At 39.9% G+C, this 22,235-nt stretch overlaps 1 protein-coding gene across 4 annotated transcripts in view; it reads left to right on the forward strand.

Moving 5' to 3' along the window:
* SERAC1 (serine active site containing 1) overlaps window positions 1-19,685 on the forward strand; it is a 41,839-nt gene extending 22,154 nt beyond the window's left edge. For 2 of the 4 annotated variants that reach the window (XM_027603564.1, XM_027603566.1), the window contains 7 exons: window positions 10,071-10,221; window positions 11,839-11,980; window positions 13,013-13,107; window positions 14,330-14,427; window positions 15,868-16,050; window positions 17,110-17,253; window positions 18,781-19,685. In XM_027603564.1, coding sequence (XP_027459365.1) covers window positions 10,071-10,221; window positions 11,839-11,980; window positions 13,013-13,107; window positions 14,330-14,427; window positions 15,868-16,050; window positions 17,110-17,253; window positions 18,781-18,917 — 950 coding nt within the window. In that variant the 3' untranslated portion in view covers window positions 18,918-19,685. The remainder of the gene's footprint in view (window positions 1-10,070; window positions 10,222-11,838; window positions 11,981-13,012; window positions 13,108-14,329; window positions 14,428-15,867; window positions 16,051-17,109; window positions 17,254-18,780) is intronic. The other 2 variants (XM_027603563.1, XM_027603565.1) reach the window with 2 other exon arrangements.
* The last annotated feature ends 2,550 nt before the right edge of the window (window positions 19,686-22,235 follow it).

Genomic DNA, 22,235 nt, shown 5'->3' on the forward strand with positions numbered 1-22,235 from the left:
TTCTGTCGGTTGTCTTTGGGTTTTGTGGACTGTTTCTTTTGCTGTGCAAAAGCTTTTTATCTTGATGAAATCCCAATAGTTCATTTTTTGCCCTTGCTTCCCTTGCCTTTGGCGATGTTTCTAGGAAGAAGTTGCTGCGGCTGAGGTCGAAGAGGTTGCTACCTGTGTTCTCCTTTAGGATTTTGATGGACTCCTGTCTCACGTTTAGGTCTTTCAACCATTTGGAGTCTATTTTTGTGTGTGGTGTAAGGAAATGGTCCGGTTACATTCTTCTGCATGTGGCTGTCCAATTTTCCCAACACCATTTGTTGCAGAGACTGTCTTTTTGCCATTGGACATTCTTTCCTGCTTTGTCAAAGATAAGTTGACCATAGAGTTGAGGGTCCATTTCTGGGCTCTCGATTCTGTTCCATTGATCTATGTGTCTGTTTTTGTGCCAGTACCATACTGTCTTGATGATGACGGCTTTGTAATAGAGCTGGAAGTCCGGAATTGTGATGCCGCCAGCTTTGCTTTTCTTTTTCAACATTCCTCTGGCTATTCGGGGTCTTTTCTGGTTCCATACAAATTTTAGGATTATTTGTTCCATTTCTTTGAGAAAAGTGGATGGTATTTTGATTGGGATTGCATTGAATGTGTAGATTGCTCTAGGTAGCACTGACATCTTCACAATGTTGGTTCTCCCAATCCATGAGCATGGAACGTTTTTCCATTTCTTTGTGTCTTCTTCAATTTCTTTCCTGAGTATTTTCTAGTTTTCTGAGTACAGATGCTTTGCCTCTTTGGTTAAATTTATTCCTAGGTATCTTATGGTTTTGGGTGCAATTGTAAATGGCATCGACTCCTTGATTTGTCTCACTTCTGTCTTGTTGTTGGTGTATAGGAATGCCACTGATTTCTGTGCATTGACTTTATATCCTGCTACTTTACTGAATTCCTGTATGAGTTCTAGCAGTTTTGGGGTGGAGTCTTTTGGGTTTTCCACAGACAGTATCATATCATCTGCAAAGAGTGAGAGTTTGACTTCCTCTTTGCTGATTTGGATGCCTTTGATTTCTTTTTGTTGTCTGATTGCTGTGGCTAGGACTTCTAATACTATGTTGAATAGCAGTGGTGATAGTGGACATCCCTGCCGCGTTCCTGACCTTAGGGGAAAAGCTCTCAGCTTTTCCCCATTGAGAATGATATTCGCTGTGGGTTTTCCATACATGGCTTTTATGATATTGAGGTATGTACCCTCTGTGCCTATACTCTGAAGAGTTTTGATCAAGAAAGGATGCTGTACTTTGTCAAATACTTTTTCTGCATCTATTGAGAGGATCATATGATTCTTGTTCTTTCTTTTGTTAATGTATTGTATCACGTTGATTGATTTGCGGATGTTGAACCATCCTTGCAGCCCAGGGATAAATCCCACTTGGTCGTGGTGAATAATCCTTTTAATGTACTGTTGGATCCTATTGGCTAGTATTTTGGTGAGAATTTTTGCATCCATGTTCAAGGATATTGGTCTGTAGTTCTCCTTTTTGATGGGGTCTTTGTCTGGTTTTGGGATCAAGGTAATGCTGGCCTCATAGAATGAGCTTGGAAGTTTTCCTTCCATTTCTATTTTTGGGAACAGTTTCAGGAGACTAGGTATTAATTCTTCTTTTAATGTCTGATAGAATTCCCCTGGGAAGCCATCTGGCCCTGGGCTTTTGTTTGTTGGGAGATTTTTGATGACTGCTTCAATTTCCTTAGTGGCTATAGGTCTGTTCAGGTTTTCTATTTCTTCCTGGTTCAATTCTGGTAGTTGATACATCTCTAGGAATGCACCCATTTCTTCCAGGTTATCTAATTTGCTGGCAGAGTTGCTCATAATATGTTCTTATAATTGTTTGTATTTCTTTGGTGTTGGTTGTGATCTCTCCTCTTTCATTCATGATTTTGTTGATTTGGGTCATTTCTCTTTTCTTTTTGATCAGTCTGGCCAGGGGTTTATCAGTCTTGTTAATTCTTTCAAAGAACCAGCTCCTAGTTTCGTTGATCTGTTCTACTGTTCTTTTGGTTTCTAGTTCATTGATTTCTGCTCTGATCTTTATTATTTCTCTTCTCACAGGAGAGTAGTTTTTGCCATGATAACCATCTAATTGTTTACATCATCTTTGATATGATTTGGTTAACCAAGAGGTGTACTCGGAGTATAATTCGTGATTTTCCCCCCTTGCAACTAATAAACTGATGGTGGGGAGATACTTAAGACCATGCAGATATCCTGCTCATCTACTGAACATTCTTGCCTCGTCTAGTCTTTAGCATGATGGTTGCAAAATAATGGTTTTCTAACTGCAGCACGCCTTCCCCATGTGCTTTTCAGCATTTGGCATTTTCTTGTAAGCAAGAGCCCGCCCTTCTCTCTCCTTCCATCTGTCTCCCTCCGTTTTTCCTTCTTGTCCCTCCCCCTTCCCTCCCCCATCAGTGTGGGTATGTAGATTCCTGGTTTTTTAATGGTTTATAACTTATTACTGCACTTCACATTTGGTGCCAGATTGTCTCAGTTTTGGTTAGTGGGAGCCCCATAGACTGGCTCCGTGTGTCCTTGCAATGTGCCTACCTCATTTTGGGAGGCATTTCTTACTGTCTGGAATAACAAGATGTTCCCGGCTCATCTCTCTGAGGAGAAATGCAGGTAGATTTTAGTGCAGATTGATTGGCAGAGACCAGGATCTGGGTGCTTGGTGTCCTTACTGGTCCTGGAGTGTCTTTGCTTCTTGGCTCTTTCAGTGGAAAACGCAAGGTAATATATACAGATACACACACACAAATATGCATACATATGTGCTCATTTTATTAGAGCTATTTATTATTAGAAACTATGAATTCACATTTTTTCTTGTGTCCCTGCTTTTATGTTTGTTTACATTTAAGAGAGTTTTGATCAGAAGTTTTTAATTTAATGAAGTCTCATTCAGGGATCAGCCAACTTTTTCTATAAAGGTCTACTTACTATGGGTTTTATTTGTTCCTACTTTTTAGATTCTTAAGGTAGAAACTTAATCACTGATTTTAACCTCTTGTTTCAGTTACCTGTGTATCAAACACAAAATTCATTGGTTAAAATAGTGGTCATATATTTTCCTCATCAGTCTGAAACTTGGGCAAGATTTGATAGTGAAGGCTTACATCACTCCAAGCAGCATTAACTGGAGCAGCTCAGCTGTGGGGTGAAGGATACACTTTGAAGATTGCTCACTTACCTGGCTTGCAAACTGGTACTGGCTCTCAGCTGGGACTGGGGACATTGGCTCCTTTCTACACGCGCCTCTGCATGCAGCTTGAGCTTCCTTTAAGCATGATGGCTAGGTGTAAAGAGCAAACGTCCCCAGAGAGGGCCAGGTATAAGCTTTTTTCCTTTTATAATCAAACATTGGAAGTCATTTCTGCCATGATCTATTGATTAGAAACTAGTCACTAAGCCTGGCTCACATTCAAGGGAAAGAGATTTGGAAGGCGTGTAGACTCATCACCTTGTAATGGAGAGTAGTGTCGAGGAATTTGAAGACATGTTTTCAAATCACTACAGTTTTGTATTTAAAGTGGTAAATTTCCTGTAACCTGCTTTAGATGCATCCCTCACGTTTTGGATATATTGTATTTTTATCATTATTCAGTTTGACATATTTTGTGAATTTTTTCTTTGTCTCATGGGTTACCTAAAAGTGTGCTGCGTAGTTTATAAATATTGTTTTCTAGGTACCGTATGTCTCTGATTTCTAATTTAATATGTCATGTGTTCAGAGAACATACCCTATAAGATTTTAGTCTTTGGGAATTTTTTGAGACGTACTTGATGGCCTGTTGTATGGTCTGTTGTGGTGAATGTTCTGTGTGCACCTAAAAAGAATGAGTGCTCTGTAGTTGTTAGGTGAAGTGTTCAATATATAACAAACCACATTGGCTCACAGTATTGCTCAAATCTTCTCTAGGTCTTCATTGTGTTTTGTCGAGTTCTATGAATTACTGAGAGATGTGTGAAATTTTTCCAACTATGATTGTGAATTTGTTTTTTCCTTTAGTTCTTTCAGGTTTCTCTTCCTGGTAGATTATTCATTTTTTATTAATAAAGGATGTCTCTCCCACTGGGGACACTCCTTTTCTTTAGGTCTACTTGATCTGGTATTAAAATAGCCACACTAGCTTTCTTTTTCTTTTAAAAACATTTTTATTATTGAAGTATAATTGACATACAGTGTTATGTTAGTTTCAGGTGTACAACATAGTGATTTGACAATTCTGTACACTATATGATGCTCACCATAAGGGTAGTTATCATCTGTCACCACACAACATATTTTATATTATTGACCATATTCCCAATGCTGTACTTTTCATCCCTGTGACTTATTTTATACCTAGATGTTTGTACCTCTTAATCCCCTTCACCTGTTTCACTTAGCACCCCCCCCCACGCCTGGTCTGGCAACCACTAGTTTGTTCTCTGTATGACTCTGTTTCTATGGGAGTTTTTGGTTTTGTTTTTTAGATTCCATGTATAAGTGAAACATATGGTATTTGTGTTTTTCTTTCTGACTTCTTTTACTTAACATAATACCGTCTAGGTCTATCCATGTTATCACAAATGGAAAGATCTCATTCTTTTTTATGGCTGAGTGATAGTCTATTACACACATACACATCTTATCCATTTACCCACTGACGTACACAGGTTGTTTCCATATCTTGGCTCTTAGAGATAATGTTGCAATAAGCATAGGGGTGCTTATTATATCTTTTTGATTTAGTTTTTTCACTTTCTTTGGATAAATACCTAGTAGTGGAATTCCAGGATTGTATGGTATTTCTATTTTTACTTTTTTGAGGAACCTCCATACTGTTTTCAACAATGGCTGCACCAATTTACATTCCCACCAACAGTGTGCAAGGGCTCCCTTTTCTTCACATCCTAACACTTGTTATTTCTTGTCTTTAATTCTAGCCATTCTGACTGGTGTGAGGCGATAGCTCATTGTCGTTTTGATTTTCACTTCCCTAATGATCACACTGGCTTTTTCTTATGCTTGCTGTTTGTATTACCAATCTTTTATCTTTTCCCCTTCTTTTGCTTTCATTTTTCTGTGACCCTAAAAATAAGTACATCTTTTATAGACAGCATATAGTTGCATCTTTTTTTTTAAATCCAGTTTGATCCTTTTAATTGGAGTGTTTTCTCTCTTTACCGCTAACGTAATTATGAATATTGTTTTCTTTTTTTCTCCCTTACTGACTTTTTTGGGTTACTTTAGTATCTTTTACATTCTGTTCTTTCTCCTCTTTTGGCTTTTTATATAGTATTATCTGTGTATTTTTTTATTGGTGGTATCCTTAACTTATCACAGTCTATCTTGAATTATTATTATGCCACTTCATATATAGTGTGACATTCTTACAACAGCGTAATTCACTTTCCACCCCTGGCCTTGGTATTGTCATAATGTATTTTATTCCCACATATGTTATAGACTTTGTGATACATTGTTGTTATTCAGTCAAGTGATATTTAAAGACGATAAGAAAAAAAGTCTTTATTTGCACATTTATAATATCCAGTGTTCTTCCTTCTGTTCTGTTTATCTACATTTATATCTGATATCATTTCCCTTCAGGCTAAAGAGCTGGGCGTGCTGGATAAATTCTCTCACCTTTCATTTTCTGAAAGTCTTTCCTTTGCCTTTATTTGATTATCCCAGGAAGGAGATTTTCCATGGATAAAGAAGTCTGTGTTGACAGTGTGTTACTTTTTCTATCAGCACTTTAAAACTGTCATTCCATTCTCTCCTAACCACCGCTGTCTGATGAGAAGTGTCTTATTCCCACTTTCGTTCTCCTGTATGTACCGTGTTGTTTCCTCTCTGGCTTCTTTTAAGGTTTTTATGTTTGGTTTTTGGCAGTTTGACTATGAAGTGCGTGGTTCCTTTTTTATATTTATGCTGCTCACAGTCTGCTGAGCTGACTGGATCAATGGGTTGATGTTTTTGATCAAATTTGGAAAATTTCCAGTCAGTGTATCTTAAAATACTTTTTCTTGTCTTCTTTTTGCTCTTTTCTCCTTTGGGGACCTCAGTCATGGCTATTAGATCTCTTGATTCTGTTCCACAGGTCGTTGAGACTCTCTTCATTTCTCTTCAAATATTTTTTTCTCTGTGTTTTACTTTGGATAATTTCTGTTGACTTATCTTCAGTTTCTTTAATGGGATAGAGCCTTGATCAAATCAGTATTTTATTTAAAAAGCCCACAAAACACTCTTCCCCGAACTGAACCCTGGCTCTTATCCCAAGTCTTTCATTCAGTGATTTCAGTATCTACTGGACCAGCCCACTGAACACCTTGGTCTCTCAGTTCCTCGACCTTTTCATCTCCATTGACTTCCTTCTCTGCTCCTGATTGTCTGGTACTCCACTCCCATTCCACACCTGGATTTAGTCATGGCCTGAAACCACTTCACCTTCAGAATCAGTAATTCACCTCTTTGAGCACATCCGCCTCTCATTCAAGGTTGTTTTTGCATCTGCTCCCGCAGTGACTGGTTTTATTCTCTCCAAGAATTTATCTGCCGACCCCTTTATTTTCTCCCAGTCCGGTCGTCGTCTTTCTCCTCACCCCTCCTGACGCACTGGATGTCGATTCCGTGGCCCATCGTTTCATTGACGTTCTCTTCAGTGCCCCGGAACTCCCTTCTCTTCCATCCTCTGAGCACACCCTTGGTCAGGACCCCAACGTGACAGAAAACCTACTGTCTGCTGCTTCTGTGGCTGAGCATAGAATCACAGCGGATTGGTCGTCACCTTCGGTGTCGTTCAGCAGTCCTGTTTCTCCAGGCAGCATGCCTTAACATTCCTAGCAGTGACGATTTGAATCTCCTTCACATCCTCAAACCTTCCACAGACTCCGTCCCTCTCAGCAGATGACGTCTCCTACTTCAGTGAGACAGCTGAGACCCTGAAAGGAATTTCCCTCAGTTCCCCGCTACCAAAACCAAACCCGTTTTCCCCTTTTCTGCTCTTGATGATAGGAAAAGGGACATCTCTTACGAGACCTCCAACTACACCTGGCTCCTGGCTCCTTTCACTTTCTCAGGGACTGCCAGTATTTTCTCATCTGCATAGTCAGAGGCTCCTTCTCAACGGGACTCTTTGATCTACACAGATTAGGGGACAGTATGAAGAACCACCTAAATTCGCGGTGCGACACGACACCCCCATGGTTTTTCACCCTCTCTTCTGCTTTTCCATTTTATATCTAAACTTTTCAAAGTTATCTGTGCTTCTTTTTGCTCAGCTCCCATTATTTCTGAATATTTCAGTTTGAATTCTGCTGCCTTACCTTGTATTTTTTCCTTTAGGCATCCTGTATCTTTACCTATACATATAGGTCTGTGTGTATGTATGTATGTGTGTATATATATATATATATATATAAATCTCAATAGTACCAGATCTGTAACTTTTTACCATTTGGATTTACAAAAGTTAAAAAGATTCTGGTAGTAGCCACTGCTGGTTGAAGGTGTGTTAAAACTGCTCCTCTCATATATTGTTGGTGAGGATGTAAATTGATTAAGTTTTTTGATAGGCACTTAGTAGTAGTTATTAAAAGAATGTAGATACCATTTGACCTAGTAATAATACTACTAGGACTCTCTCCTACCTAAATACTCATGGGTGTTCCTAAAGATTTATGTATAAAAATGTTTATTGGACTGGTATTTGCAGTATGGTAAAAATAGAAACAACCTAAATGTCTGCCAGTAGGAATAATGTTAAGTAAACAATGGTATACTCAAATTATGTTAAATGCTATAGTTAAAAAGAAAAGTTGATGTATGTGGAGAGCATTCCAAGACATAATACTGAAGTACTGGATTCAGTCACAGAACAGTAGGAATAGTACGATTCCATTCAGGCAAAAAACAAACAAACAAAAAAAACCAAATAGAGCTATAGTGTATACGTAGAAGTTATAGGTGTAGGATTGAATTTTTAAAAAGGTTTGGAAGGGTCACCACCAAACTTTTAACTCTAGTTACTTTTGAGGATATAAATGGAATTGGGAAATGATGGGAGTGCTAAAGTGGGGCTTTGATTATTAAAAGCTATTTTTAAATTGTTCTTATAATTATCATGTATTCAGGTGTTACATAATTTAAAAACACTGAATCTTAAAGACGCGTTCTCCAAGGGGCATTTGATGTTTTGTAAAAGGTGAGGCATCTCAGGCATTGTGAAAATACTTTGTCAATTAAAAAAAGCCATAGAAGTGGCTTGTGCCATGATTTCTCTTGTGTTTCCTTTCTTGGGACTCCATTAAAAATAAAGCATAGGGGCCCCTGGGTGGCTCAGTCGTTAAGCGTCTGCCTTCGGCTCAGGTCGTGGTCCCAGGGTCCTGGGACCGAGCCCCGCATCGGGCTCCCTGCTCCACGGGAAGCCTGCTTCTCCCTCTCCCACTCCCACTGCTTGTGTTACACCTCTCGCTGTGTCTCTCTCTGTCAAAAAATAAATCTTTAAAAATAAATAAATAGAAATAAAGCATATTTTTGTATGTATACCAGTAATATACCTGTATATCTCTCTAGGTAGAATTTTAAAACATTCTTCTATTGTTATTATAAAGCTTTCTTTAACACATTTGGAAGGGGCATTTTTTGATATTACAAATTTGAATATTAAAGAATTATTGGGCCTGAGACTTCTTTTGGATTGTCATCACACTGATGTTCAACACTTTGGCCACAGAGCAAGGGAGGAGGACATGGGCTAGCTGCTTTGTACTGAGTGCCTGCTGGATTTGGTAAGGGCAGTTTTTATATGGATTAACTTATTAGAACCTTCTTCCAGCCCAGGGAGCCAAGTAACTTAACTGAGGTTCCACAGTAAGTAAGTAGGGAACAGAGATTTTGAGCCCGCATCTCTGCCCTCAAGGCCCATGTTGTGTTATTTTAAGTTATATAAATAAAATGGGAATAGATTATCATGGTAAATACTTCAGAGAACATAGGTACAGCAAAAAAAGTTAAAACCATCTTTATTTTTTTTTAATATTTTATTTATTTATTTGACAGGGATCACAAGCAGGGGGAGCAGCAGACAGAGGGAGAAGCAGGCTCCCCACTGAGGAGGGAGCCAGCAGCAGGCTTGATCCTAGGACCCTGAGATCATGACCTGAGCTAAAGGCAGACGCTTAACCAACTAAGCCACCCAGGCGCCTTTTTTTTTTTTTTTTTTTTAAGACTTTAATATTCTCTAGATCCATCCAGGTTGTTACAAATGGCAAGATTCCATTCTTTTTTAAGGTTGGGCAATATTCCACTACATATATGTACCACATCCTTATCCATTCATTTGTGGATGGACATTAGGTTGTTTCCCTGTCTTGCTCTTCCATATTATAAATAATGCTGCAGTAAACATAGAGGTGCATATATCTTTTTGTATTAGTGTTTTCTTTTCTTTCTTTCATTTTCTCCTAGTAGAGGAATTACTAGATCATATGGTAATTCTGTTTTTAATTTTTTGAGGAACCTCCATACTGTTTTCAACAGTGGCTGCACCAATTTACATTCCCACCAGCAGTTCCTTTTTTCCCACATCCTCGCCAATACTTGTTATTTCTAAGCAAGCTCATTATTAAGGAATCATTTCTTGTGTGTATTAAAGGCTGCTAGTATGTCTGACAATCAGGATGAAATAACTAGTATTCAAACTTACTGAGTTTAGTAATTCTCGCTAAAAGCAGAATATCATATTCTTATTGATGACATCTCTAGTAATTGCAACTTTTGTTAGATTTTCTAAATAAAGGAAATGGCTCTTGAACCCCTTCTACCTTCCTTGAGACCCCCATATAGGGTACCTGGCTTGGGGCTTCATGTGCCGTGGGATGTGGAGAACCTTAGTGCAGAGTGGAGTTGGAGTATTCTTTCTTTTTGTGAGACAGACGCTGGAGTCTGCCTTTCTCCCACCATTTTCAGTCAGAAACCGCTGAAAGTGTCAGATGGAGTAGTGTGGGTATTGAGGGGGTTTGTTCTCTTCACCAGGTTGGGTTTCCATACTGGCAGAGGCAATGAAGTCTCACCGCATTATGGAGGCCTCACATGCCGCCAGAACCCTGGCTAATCTAGACCGAGAGACTATCCAAGAAAAGTACCAGGATGGTGTGTACGTGCTACACCCTCAGTATCGCACGAGGTAAGAAAGTCGCTTTGTCTCTTGTGGGGATGTAAAGCCTCAGGGGCTTATCTTTTCACTTTATTTCTGCATAATTCAGATGTTAAATACCTTACAAATAATCCCGAGAACCTTATTTACTGACACAATTTGTCTGTAATAACCTCAGAAGAATTGCGGGCTATCATGGAAGTATGGAACTAGCTAAACTAATCAGTGTGATTTTACACCAAGGGCTGACCTTCAGTAAGATCACATTCACCTCTTGTAATGTGGCCCCCCCTTAAACTTTGTAATGCATAGTTCTTTGTTTCGCTACTTGTTTCCTGCAGATCTGAGTTAATAGCTGATTTGGATTGTAGAGGTTGGTCTGGATGGGAGGAGATAGGACATCCTATGCAGGTAGCTATATAATATTAGCCTGGTTCTAGAACTCAGAAGGACTGGACAAAGTTTATGCAAGGTATAAAACTGTTCACTGGAAGGAGTAAGTTGTAATAAATTTGACTCATGCTCCTTCTTAAGATTATTTCTGGTCACCATTTCCAGTTGTATCATTGCTGAGATAATAAATATAAGAAGGACCACAATGAAAAAATTATATATTTCTTGGATTTTTCTCAGTACTTTAATAATACCTCAGAAAATAGCAAAATCATTTAATTGAAAAATGGATTTTGTGGTTAATTCCAATTTATAAACAAAATAATATGGAAATGTATTTCATATGTGTTGCATAATTGTGTGTGTACTATAAATAGCTTACAAATCATATGCTGTCTACAGTTTCTAAAAATGTTACATCTGAGAACATCTGGGTGGCTCAACTGATTAAGCGTCCAACTCTTGACTTCAGCTCAGGTCATGATCTCAGGGTCATGAGATTGAGCCCTATGTTGGGTTCTGTGCTGGGCATGGAGCCTGTTTAAGATTCTCCCTCTCCCTCTGCCCCTGCTCTCATATTTAAAAAAAAAAATCATATCTAAAGACTATGAATTACTTTAAAACCTCATTTCTTTATTTTTTTTAAATTTATTTGAGAGAGAGTGTGAGTGAGCAGGGCGGTGGGTGGGGCAGAGAATCTCAAGCAGACTCCCTGCTGAGCATGGAGCCCTACATGGTGCTTAATCCATCAACCCTGAGATCATGATGGGAGCTGAAATCAAGAGTCAGACCCTTAACCGACGGAGCCACCCGGGCACCCCTAAAATCTCATTTCTGATAAACATTTATTTCCTTGATAAGTTTTTAAAAATCTCTCATGCATGCTCAATTTGAAACTACACTAGCATATTCTTATTTACTTTCTTAAATACTTTATTGATTTGTGGAATATTCTCATGAAATTCTTTGGAGGGCAGTCTATGACATATGTCACTTCATTGGTTATTAAACTCATTACAGTTGATTTTGGTTGGTCTAGCTGGCTAGGGCTAGATCTGTCTTCACTTTTATAGAGAGAGCAGTGAGCACACTCCATGTATGTCTTTGCCACACCTGTGCTTACACAGCTTGCCTTCATAGTTTTATTTCCGGTATGTAAACTTGCTAAGCACCATCCACAGAATAGTAGGTAGACTCTTACCAAAGCAGTAATGCATTTATTCTGCTTCTTTTTAAAACTCTCTCCCCCATCAGTCAGCCCATTAAAGCAGATGTCCTTTTTATTCATGGCCTTATGGGAGCAGCATTCAAAACGTGGCGCCAGCAGGACAGCGAGCAAGTTTTAACTGAAAAGATTTTAGAGGATGAAGCCAGGTATACCACGTGTTGGCCCAAGGTAAGGAAGTGCTGCCTCTGGTAGGCCACCCTCTTCATGATGCACTGTGGCATCTCTGGCTATTGAAGCCCGCATTCTGATTTGCTTATTTTTCTCTTTTTTCCTGGGATTTTTCTACCATGCAGTTTTCTGTCCCTTAGAGACACTTGTAGTATGTTCATGAACAGCTGGGCTTGTCACCCTGCCTTCTGTTGTGTCATTTCTGGTTAGGGTGTGGGCTAGAACTCTCAAAGAATAGTTCATTGAATAAAAAACCGGCAAGGACCAATATTCGTTCACTCCTATTAAAAATGTAACAAATAATACATTGCTAGTTCTGTGATTTTAATAATTATAAAAATAGAAATACTTTGAAGAGATATTCAAAGTATTTCTATTATAAGATAATTCTACTTTGGATTTCCTTGCTGATATTTCTTCTAAGAGCCTTAACTCTGGGATGAACGCATTGCACGCAATGTACCCAAAGCTCAGCGAAGACGGCTAGGCCTGTAGTTTCCAGGGCTTTGTCCCACCGCAGCTTCTTCACCTTCACGGAGGCTATCCTGCAGAAAACATGGTTTGCACTTTGTCTCTGGCAACACTGACATACAGAGAGGGCTATCGGTCCTGGGTCCACAGACGAAACTGTGGCTGTAGTTAGCATCTCTGTGTTCTCCGCTCGAATCTTCAGCCGTCAGATGGTACCATCTGTCCTGAGGTCATAATTTTCTATTAAATGCTTTCTAAAAGCCAATTTGATTTGGACTCCAAAAACTCCTTGCTTTTGGCTATACAACACATTAAAACTGAGAATATTCTCTTGAAATTCACGTTGGCTTTATGCTAAAGATATTAATGCCTCCTTGTGACCAGAGACATAAAAAGATAAAATGCCGGAACCGGTTTTCTAGTCATCTTTTAACTTTCTTCTGATGTGATGTGTTATAGTTGTCCATGTCAGTGGCCTTTAGTTACAGGTGTCAATCACTAGCAAACAACGGGAGCAGTGGAAATTCATGTGTGTTCTTTTGTACCTTATATTTTGTGTAGACATGGTTGGCAAGAGACTGTCCTGCTCTCCGAATCATATCTGTGGAGTATGACACCAGCCTTAGCGACTGGAGAACGAGGTGTCCTGTGGAGAGGTAACAGGGAGTACTGTGGACTGGGAGGAAGGGCCGGGGTCCACGACCCTCAGGGATTGAGGGGAGCTTTGTCTTTTGATGCCACAGACAGAATTTTTTTTATGAAAAACCTTTTTTCTCTTCCTTCTAGGAGTAATATATTAACAAGGAACTAGTGTAAGGCTTAGATAGAGTGTCAGTGTTGGGTTCCTACAGTGGTTCATTTATAACTATTTTAGTAGTAAGGACCATGGATTCTATAGCAGAATCTCCTTTACTCCCAGAAGTAAACGTAAGGCTTTTTGCTTTTGTGTTTGCAAGTGTATTGGCTACAGGAAGCAAAGGAAAAGCTGTGAAGCAATGTAGGGTGCCTCTGTCACTTGCATGTCATACATGCTGATTGTGTATACAGGAAGAGGAGCACTGGACCTCTGGGCTCTGGGACCTGGATGGTAGCCGATTCTGCCTATGACCCACTGTGTGGTCTCAGGTCATCTAACTTGTCTGGGAAGCTTGGTCTGCAAGTTGAGAGCGTTGGTCGGAATCACTGGTACTAAGCTGAGCGTTGTCTCTGAACAGACCCTGCATAGGTGCCAGGGGGCAGAAGCTCAGGGGTCCTTCCCTATTGCACCAAGAGGAGCTCTGACAAACCTTTATTGCAGGGAAAGGATTTTATAGATACAGTTTGAAACTACCAGAGTAGATCGTTTTGACTTTCCCTTTTAGCTTGAAAATTACTTTGAATTTTCTGATTCTAATAGCTTTCTGGTATTTCTGAATAAACCAAAATGATGAAAGCTTAATGTTTGCAGCATAAATACAAGTAAAATTAAGTAGAATGGCAGCTTACCATGTAGGTGAGCTCACAGCAGACAATGCGGCATTATTTTCAGGCCACATCATGACAAAGACACACATCCTAAGTGGTGGGGGCAGTCGGTGTGAGATCCAGCTTGTAAAAATTGCCAGATGCGTAACAGATGCTCAAACCCTGCTTGTGTAGTAAGTGAATGGCTTGTTCTGGGTCTAGATATTCCCAGTCATGCCACCGTGACTAAGTTAGAAGCAGGGAATGAGCAATTGTAGAGATCAAACAGAGTAGGGGTATTCCTGACCCCAAAATATAGTATGTAGTATTGGCCCAATGAAACTTCTTGCCTTAAAAACTTGGATAGTAAAATTTGGGGGGGAGGGTGCAGAATCCATAGCCTCATATAATGCCTGCTGTTTTCAATTTGTTCAGAAAGTCCATTGCGTTCAGGAGCAACGAACTTCTAAGGAAGCTGAGAGCGGCTGGTGTTGGGGATAGGCCGGTCATTTGGGTTTCACATAGCATGGGAGGTACGTATGTTTCAGTTCTGTGAAGCCAGCACTGTGAGGTCATTGTCAGCCAGTGGGGCTAACCTGTTACCACAGCTCCCTGTTTCACCTACTACTGGCCCCTTTTCCCTCTAAATGTTTTTGGCTATAGCTAAGAGTTTTTAAATGACTATACTTTCCTTCCATCCTAGTTGTTTTTCTACGAGGGGGAGACCACTAGTAACAAACCGTATCAAAGGAACATGTGGTTGGCAATGTAATGCTTTCATATAGCGATAATCAGTGGACATCAGCAGCAGTCCGTGGCTCGGATAAGCCTGACTTGTGAATATCCCTCAGGCATTCCTGGCTGGTCCCTGTGCTCTCTTTTCTTCCCTGCATCCCCAAGCATCGCAGAGCCCGCAGCCCCAGGCCTGCTGGGGGGGAGGTGTGATGGCAGATTTCTGCTCTTTGGGGCCTGGTGTGTGCTTGCTAAGTGTCATCTGCTCCCCTCGGCCCACTCCCCAGCCCATTTCTCACAAGAGATGTCACCATCCGCCTTGGAGAGGGCCTTGCTGCTGCCTCCGGCCTAGTTTATCTGATGAAATGCTCGGGATTGCAAACTGAGTCGGGGCTCTTTGCTGAGAGGTAGATGTAGCCCCTTGTGTCCCTAGAGCTCCGCGGTTACCAACCATATAAGTGACCTTGGTGTTGTATTGTCAGCTTCAAGCCCAGGGTGGCGGAGTGGAAGAGATGGGGCCTTCCTAGGTGCATGTTCCTATAGAAACTTTGTTTTCCATGGTGGATAAGCTCTGTGGGGCTCTTTTTTGAACAGCAGTACTGTCCTGATGGTGTGGTCCTTAGTGGCCCCCTGGCGACAGGACGGGGCACACGGTGCTGCGTATTCACTTCGTGGACGGGCACCCAACGTAGCAGTGCCCAGTACTCCTTCTAGGGCATAGTGTATTCTGCAGTAAAAGACCTGTCTAGGGTGAGCTTCTAGAATCTTCCCTGTTTGTAGGCTTGTATTATATACAGTTGACCCTGAAACAGCACGGGGATTAGGGACACTGACCACCCTGTGCAGTCAGCAGTCTGCCTGTAACTTTTGACTCCCCCAGAACTTAGCTACTAATAGCCCACTGTAGACCAGAAGCTTTACTGACATCAATTAACACGTTTTGTATGTGTATTCTTACAATAAAGAAAATGTAAAGAAAATCGTAAGATACACTAATAGTACTGTATGAAATCCACATGTATAAGTGCACCCATACCTTTGAAACCGTGCTCTTCAAGGGTCCGCTGGATTCTAGGTCAGCAGTATTACCAAGTGCTAGTATTTTAAGGCCCCGTGTGTTGGACTCTAGAGAATTAAACTTTAAAGAAAACATCTCTTTTTGTGTTGTTCCCCACCTCCTTTTGTTTTAGAATAATGGAAGGAAGAAAAAGCTTATGCATTGTTTTTCTTTGTATGGCTAGGTCTTCTTGTCAAAAAGATGCTGCTGGAAGCCTCTAAGAAGCCAGAAATGAGTACTCTTATAAACAATACCAGAGGAATAATTTTTTATAGCGTGCCTCATCACGGATCCCATCTGGCTGAATACTCTGTCAACATTCGCTACCTTCTTTTTCCCTCTTTGGAAGTCAAAGAACTCAGCAAGGGTAATATTTATGTTCTGTCATGAAGGGGAATTGGGATTGTATTAGTAACAGTTACACAGGAGAAGGAGAAAAGAAGACGGTTTCTAACTTGGCTTATATTATGCCACTTTATTATTTGTATACAAATTGTGTTTAGATTATCATGGAAAATTTTTAGTTTGGGTTTGATTTTTCTTTGATACCTTTCCTTAAGGTATCAAAGGTATCTTCAAATACAATTTTAATACTGTCTTAAATATTTAAAATTTTAAGTTATATCATGTTTTAAGGATTATTCCAAATTACTGATGAACTGCTTTTTTCCATGTGTTTGGAAAATCAACTGTTAAAATATAAACAGACTTAAGATTTTCAGGATTAAGATTCTCAGTTTCTGGAATGCCTGTTAACCAATTTGGAGGCCCTGGCTGAGCCTTTAATATGCCAGTTGTCTTTTTTTTCGTATTTTCTCTTTCTTCTGCTTTATGGAGACTTGCTTAACTTTATCTTCTTAAACCTTCTATTGAACTTTATTTTTTGCAGTCAGGTTTTATTTTCCAGAAGCTCTTTCTTGTTCTCGAATTCTTTTGAAGTCATTCTTAAAGTTCCTTTCTGTTTCTTCACTGAGTTCTGTGTCTTCTCTGCCCAGGTGTTTTGTTTGCTCACTGGGTCTCTTTTAGGTTGTAAGCTATCCTGTAGGGTCTGGTATGTCTTGGTTGCCTTTTCCTAGTTGAGGATGGGGGACAGGCCCTCTGTGATTATAGATAGGTCTTGTCGATGGGAGGCTGTGCTTTAGGGTGAAGGTGCCAGCCAGCACACTGAGGGACCCCAGTCCTACATACCCATTGCCCCGCATGCTTATGGTCAGCCAGTAACATGTGAAGCCTCTCCCTCAGCCTGCTGGCCCCTATCAGTTCTGGTGCAGCTTTAGCTGTGCTCCCATCTTAATGACTTCATAGGAAGGAGAGAAAATAAACAAGTTACTATCTTGAACCAGAACCCTAATTTTCTCTTCAGTACATTTTATTATAAATTGGGTAAACAGAATTTGTCACAATCTTGTTTTCTGGAATTTTACAGATTCTCCTGCTCTTAAAACATTACAAGATGATTTTCTGGAGTTTGCTAAAGACAAAAATTTTCAGGTGCTGAATTTTGTAGAGACACTGCCAACTTACATTGGTAGCATGATTAAACTGCACGTGGTGCCCGTGGAATCAGCAGGTACTCCTCCTTTTGAAATTTGCTCTTAGATGCCTGGTTGGTGGTACCAATATTTAATCATAAACAACCCATTTTTATATTCAAGCTTCTCAGTTTTAGGAGACAGTGTATATGAAGATCTAGATTCTATTATTCTTTTCAGCTATAGATTAAAATTTCTCTGCCAACATACAACCTTGGCATTACTCCTCCCTCCCTTCATTTAGCTGGCACAGGTTAATTGGCTTCCTCTGTGAGCTCTCTTGTATTAAGAATTCAGAGTCCTTCTATCAGCTGCAACGAAAGGGGCATTTAACAGACTGGTAATTGGTTTGTTAAAGCTTTCTCTATGCAGCTAAAGGTGTGGAAGCTTTAACAAATGAAAGATTTTTTTAAACATTTTTTTTCCATTGGAATCTTAGATGGGGAATATTTAAGCAACAATTTCTTTTATAATCCTGGGTTTGAAGGAAATAACCAATACCTTTTAACTGTGGTGTCTTGTAATATAGGCTCTTCGAGGTAGGGCACAAATCTTAATTCTATTTACCTCTATATTACTCAGTAATAGTAGATAACCCACACATTTCCTTCCTTGAAATGCTTTTCTCTCACCTGGCCAACCTGATGACCTCTGAGGCAGGATTAGGTGCTGTCTTAGTGGCACTCGGCCATACTGAGAGCTCTCAGGGACAGTGGGAATCTGGAGTGCCTGCCAGATGGTTCTTCAGCCTGTATAACAAGTTTTGTCCTAACTCCATCAGGTATTATTGAAATAAAATGGAAGACTCAGTACTTTGTAGTAGAACCTAAAGAGGCTTTAGCACAAATATGGTGAGGAGTTACTATTTAGTAGTTGTAGAACTTAAAGGACTTTGGAAGCTGGAAGCAAAAGTAAAGGTAATACTGTGGACCACCTGTTTGTCGCCATAGAGCCTTGTCATAATTCTGTCTGCCCTTTCTTTGGGGTCATGAGGAGGTTTGTCTTCCTTCGTAACCACCACCTGCATTCCTTACCTGGCAGTCCTCACCAGGAACTCTTGTCACTTCCATCTAGGTGCACTTTGCTAGGCTGAAACACCAGAAACTCAACTAGATCTCTCAAGGACTAAATCCTCTTCCCCCTGGCAGAGTGAAGAATGGATCCTATGTGAGACATTCCCATTCCTGTCATCAGGACAGGGGAGCTCATTATGAAGTATAATAATATAAACTCCAAAAAAGAGGTGGTTAAAAGAAGTGTGGAATAATTTAGTAGTAACATGCTACTACTGCTCAGATTCTGTTCACTATTAAATTAGGGAGTAGGCCAGATTACATACAAAGAATTTATGAAAAGCTTAAAATTAGACCTACTGAGAATCCATTCTCGTGTGATTAGTCACATGTAGTTTAGCTATGGTCAAACTTCCAGTTCCTGTATCTATCTTTTTAGAGTCCCTTATCACAACCAAATCACCATTTAGAACTACCCATTCATCTTCTTTCAATATTGACGGGACGTCTAGATTTTTATTTGGATTTTATTGATATTTTTGTTTTCTTCAGATTTAGGCATTGGAGATCTAATTCCTGTGGACGTTGACCATTTGAACATTTGTAAGCCAAAGAAAAAGGATGCTTTTTTATACCAGCGTACCTTACAATTCATCTGTGAAACTTTAGCCAAAGACCTTGAAAACTGAATTGTCGTCTTCCATTTTGCAAGAAACTTGGTGTTCTGTTTCTCTTTTTAAGCTCTGAGCAATCATGTGAACACGGTCACTGTGGCATCGACGTGGTCTGGAGCATGTTGCAGGCAACAGAATATGGTTCTCAGTTCATGCACTGTAAAGCACAAACAGTGGCAATCAAAGAAGGAAGGGCTAGACTGGATTCTTTTGATTTAAAAGAAATTCCATGTGTGCCAGCTTATGTTTTGCAGCGTTGTCCCTGGTGCAGGGAACAAGCTGCTAGAGATAGAAAATGCCTGTCATCTGTGATGGTCTCCAGCTCATGCCAGGAGGAACACCGATGGTTTCCAAAGGGAGAACAATCATCACCTTCCATAAAAATACCATTTAGAAAGCACCTAGACTAGAGACTGAACTAGAACATAAAAACTTTTTGTTCTGGGTTTCCATGTGCGGTAAATTAAAAAAATACATATATCCGTGTAAACCTTTGTCTCACATGTTAACTTTGTCAGACCTGTTGTCATCCATGGGTCAGTTCCTTGTAAGTTTTTATTTTCATATTGCTAAGAACAAATACTTCTTTTTTAAAGAGAATTATAGCCTATAGTAATTCTTTCCAGACTGTAGCTACCTGTACTTGTAATTTTTCCCAGATAAGGATAAAGTAGCTAATCCATTATTGATCAGAATATGAAATAAAACTATTCTAAACCATTATATATACTAACAGTACTTAGTATCAAGATTCTTTTTAGCTAAATAATGTGTACCTTTCTTTCATGCTCATTTAAAAGTTGCATCAATTGACCTCGAGCATTTGAGAAATAGGAAATCATGTAGTGCCTGGCTCAGTCGGTAGAGCATGTGACTCTTGATCTCGGGGTCGTAAGTTCTAGCCCCACATTGGGTGTAGAGATTGCTTAAAAATAAAATCTTAAAAAAAAAAAAGAAATCATGTTGACTTTTTATTTTTAAGTAACAGCATTATTAAGATAGAAATCACATACCATAAAATTCACCCTTTTAAATATACAGTGCTGTATAACCCTCCCCACAATCTACTTTCAGAACATTTCATCATCCCTAAAATGAACTCTATACTCATTAGCAATCATTCCTCACCACCTTTCCCCTCAGCTCCTGGAAAACACTAATCTACTTCCTCTCTCTATGGATCTGGCCTATTATGGACATTTCATATAAGTGGAATCATACAATGTGTGGCCTTTTGTGTCTGGCTTCTTTTTCTTAGCCTGTTTTCAGGGTTCATTTATGATGTAGCATGTATCAGTACTTCATTCCTTTTTCTGGTCAAATACTATTCAGCTGTGTGGAGATACACATTTGTTTATGGATAGCCATCAGCTGATGGATCTTTAGGTTCTTTCCATTTGTTGGCTATTATGAATAATGCAGCTGTAAACATTTATGTACAAGTTTTTATGTGGCCATGTTTTCCATTCTTGTGGATATATACTAAGAGTGGAATTGCCGGGTCCTGTCTTTAGCATTCTGAAGATGGCAGACATTTGTAGAATGGGATAGTCAAAGCTAAAACTGGAGTACAGCATCTGAAGGTAAACTGAGGTCATCCCTAAATCCTATCAACATTGCTTAATTATGCACCGACCTAACAAGTGACTTAACCACTTGTTTTATTATGTAGATACAGTGAATATAACCATTAGCTAACAACAGTAAGTTAGCTAACAATAAGTACTAGCTAATGGATGTCTATTTGCATATCTTAAAAGCTGCAACCTGAGGCTCAGGCTTCTAATTTAGCACCCATCTAGAGACTGACTGTGATACTCCACGGAGCCTGGGGAGGCAGAAGGGAGCCATATCCGCGTTCTCCTTCTGGCACATTCCAGATCACTGGTGTCTCCCTGGAAGAACTTTATGCATGTCTTGTGCCCTGGCTGCTACCCAGGGAATGCACCCCTCGATTGCCTGGCTCTGGTGGCCAGCAGAGCTTGTGTTTGCGGGTCCCTCAGCACTGTAGCAAACACCATTCAGGGCTCAGCACAGAGACAGCAGGCAGAAACACCCATCTCCCAGTCTTTCCCTGAAAGAAGTCTGTTTACGTACTTTAAAAATCCAGCTTCCAATCAGCCTGCTTCTAGGTACTGACAGATCCTTCTCCCCTTTGGAACACAGAGGTTTTGGCAGACCCTCAACTGGTGGCAGACACTAAGAACAAAGGCGGCGGCTTGGATAGTCACAAAGGTTTGAGAGAGAACCAAGAACTCAGCAGACTCAATGACAAGTTTCATCTAAATAAGACCACTCTGTCAAGACTGGGAGAAGTGGCTGTTTTACATAATGCACAGAAATCAACAGAGTGTTGAGAAGAATGATTAAACAGAGGAATACAGAAGATAAAACTTGAGAAATAAACCTTAATGATACGGAGATAGGTGACTTGATAAAGAGTTCAAAATATTTTCACCAAAGTCAGAAGAATAATGCATGAGCAAAGTGAGAATTTCAACAGATATAGAAAGTATAAGCAAATACCAAAAAAATCATAAACCTGGAAAATATACACTGAAAAATTCAATAGAGTGTTTCAGTGACAGACTAGATTGTGTGAAAGGATCAGCAGATTCAAAGATGACAGTGGAATTCATCCAATCAGTGGACCAAAAAGAAAAAAGAATGAGAGTGAAGATAGCTTAAAGGAATTATGGGATACCATCAAGCTGATCAATATTTGCATTATAGGGCTCCTTGAAGGAAAAGAGAAAGGGGCAGAAAGCTTATTCAAAGAAATAATGGCTGAATTCTTCCCCAACCAGGAAGCCAAGAGAATACAACTTAAGATGAATCCAAACATATCCACACCAAGACACATAATTAAATTGCCAAAAGTTAAAAATCAGAGAATCTTAAGAGTAGCAAGAGAAAAACAAATGGTTATGTACAAGAGAAACACGTAATACTATTGGCAGATTTTTCAGCAGAAGCTTTGTAGGCCAGAAAAATGGGATGATATAGTCAAAGTGCTGAAAGAAAAAAATTGGCAATCAAGAATACTCTACCTGGCAAAGTTCTTCAGGACTGAAGAAGAGAGAGAGTTTTCCAGACAAGCAAAAGCTGAAGGAGTTCATCACCACTAGACCAGTCTTATATGAAATGTTCAGGGGAATCCTTCAAGCTGAAATGAAAGGATGCTAATTAGGAACAGGAAAACATAGAAAAGTATAAATCTCGGGGCGCCTGGGTGGCTCAGTTGGTTAAGCGACTGCCTTCGGCTCAGGTCATGATCCTGGATTCCGGGATCGAGTCCCGCATCGGGCTCCCTGCTCGGCGGGGAGTCTGCTT

This window comes from Zalophus californianus, chromosome 7 (genome assembly GCF_009762305.2).
Source record: "Zalophus californianus isolate mZalCal1 chromosome 7, mZalCal1.pri.v2, whole genome shotgun sequence".
NCBI lineage: Eukaryota > Metazoa > Chordata > Mammalia > Carnivora > Otariidae > Zalophus > Zalophus californianus.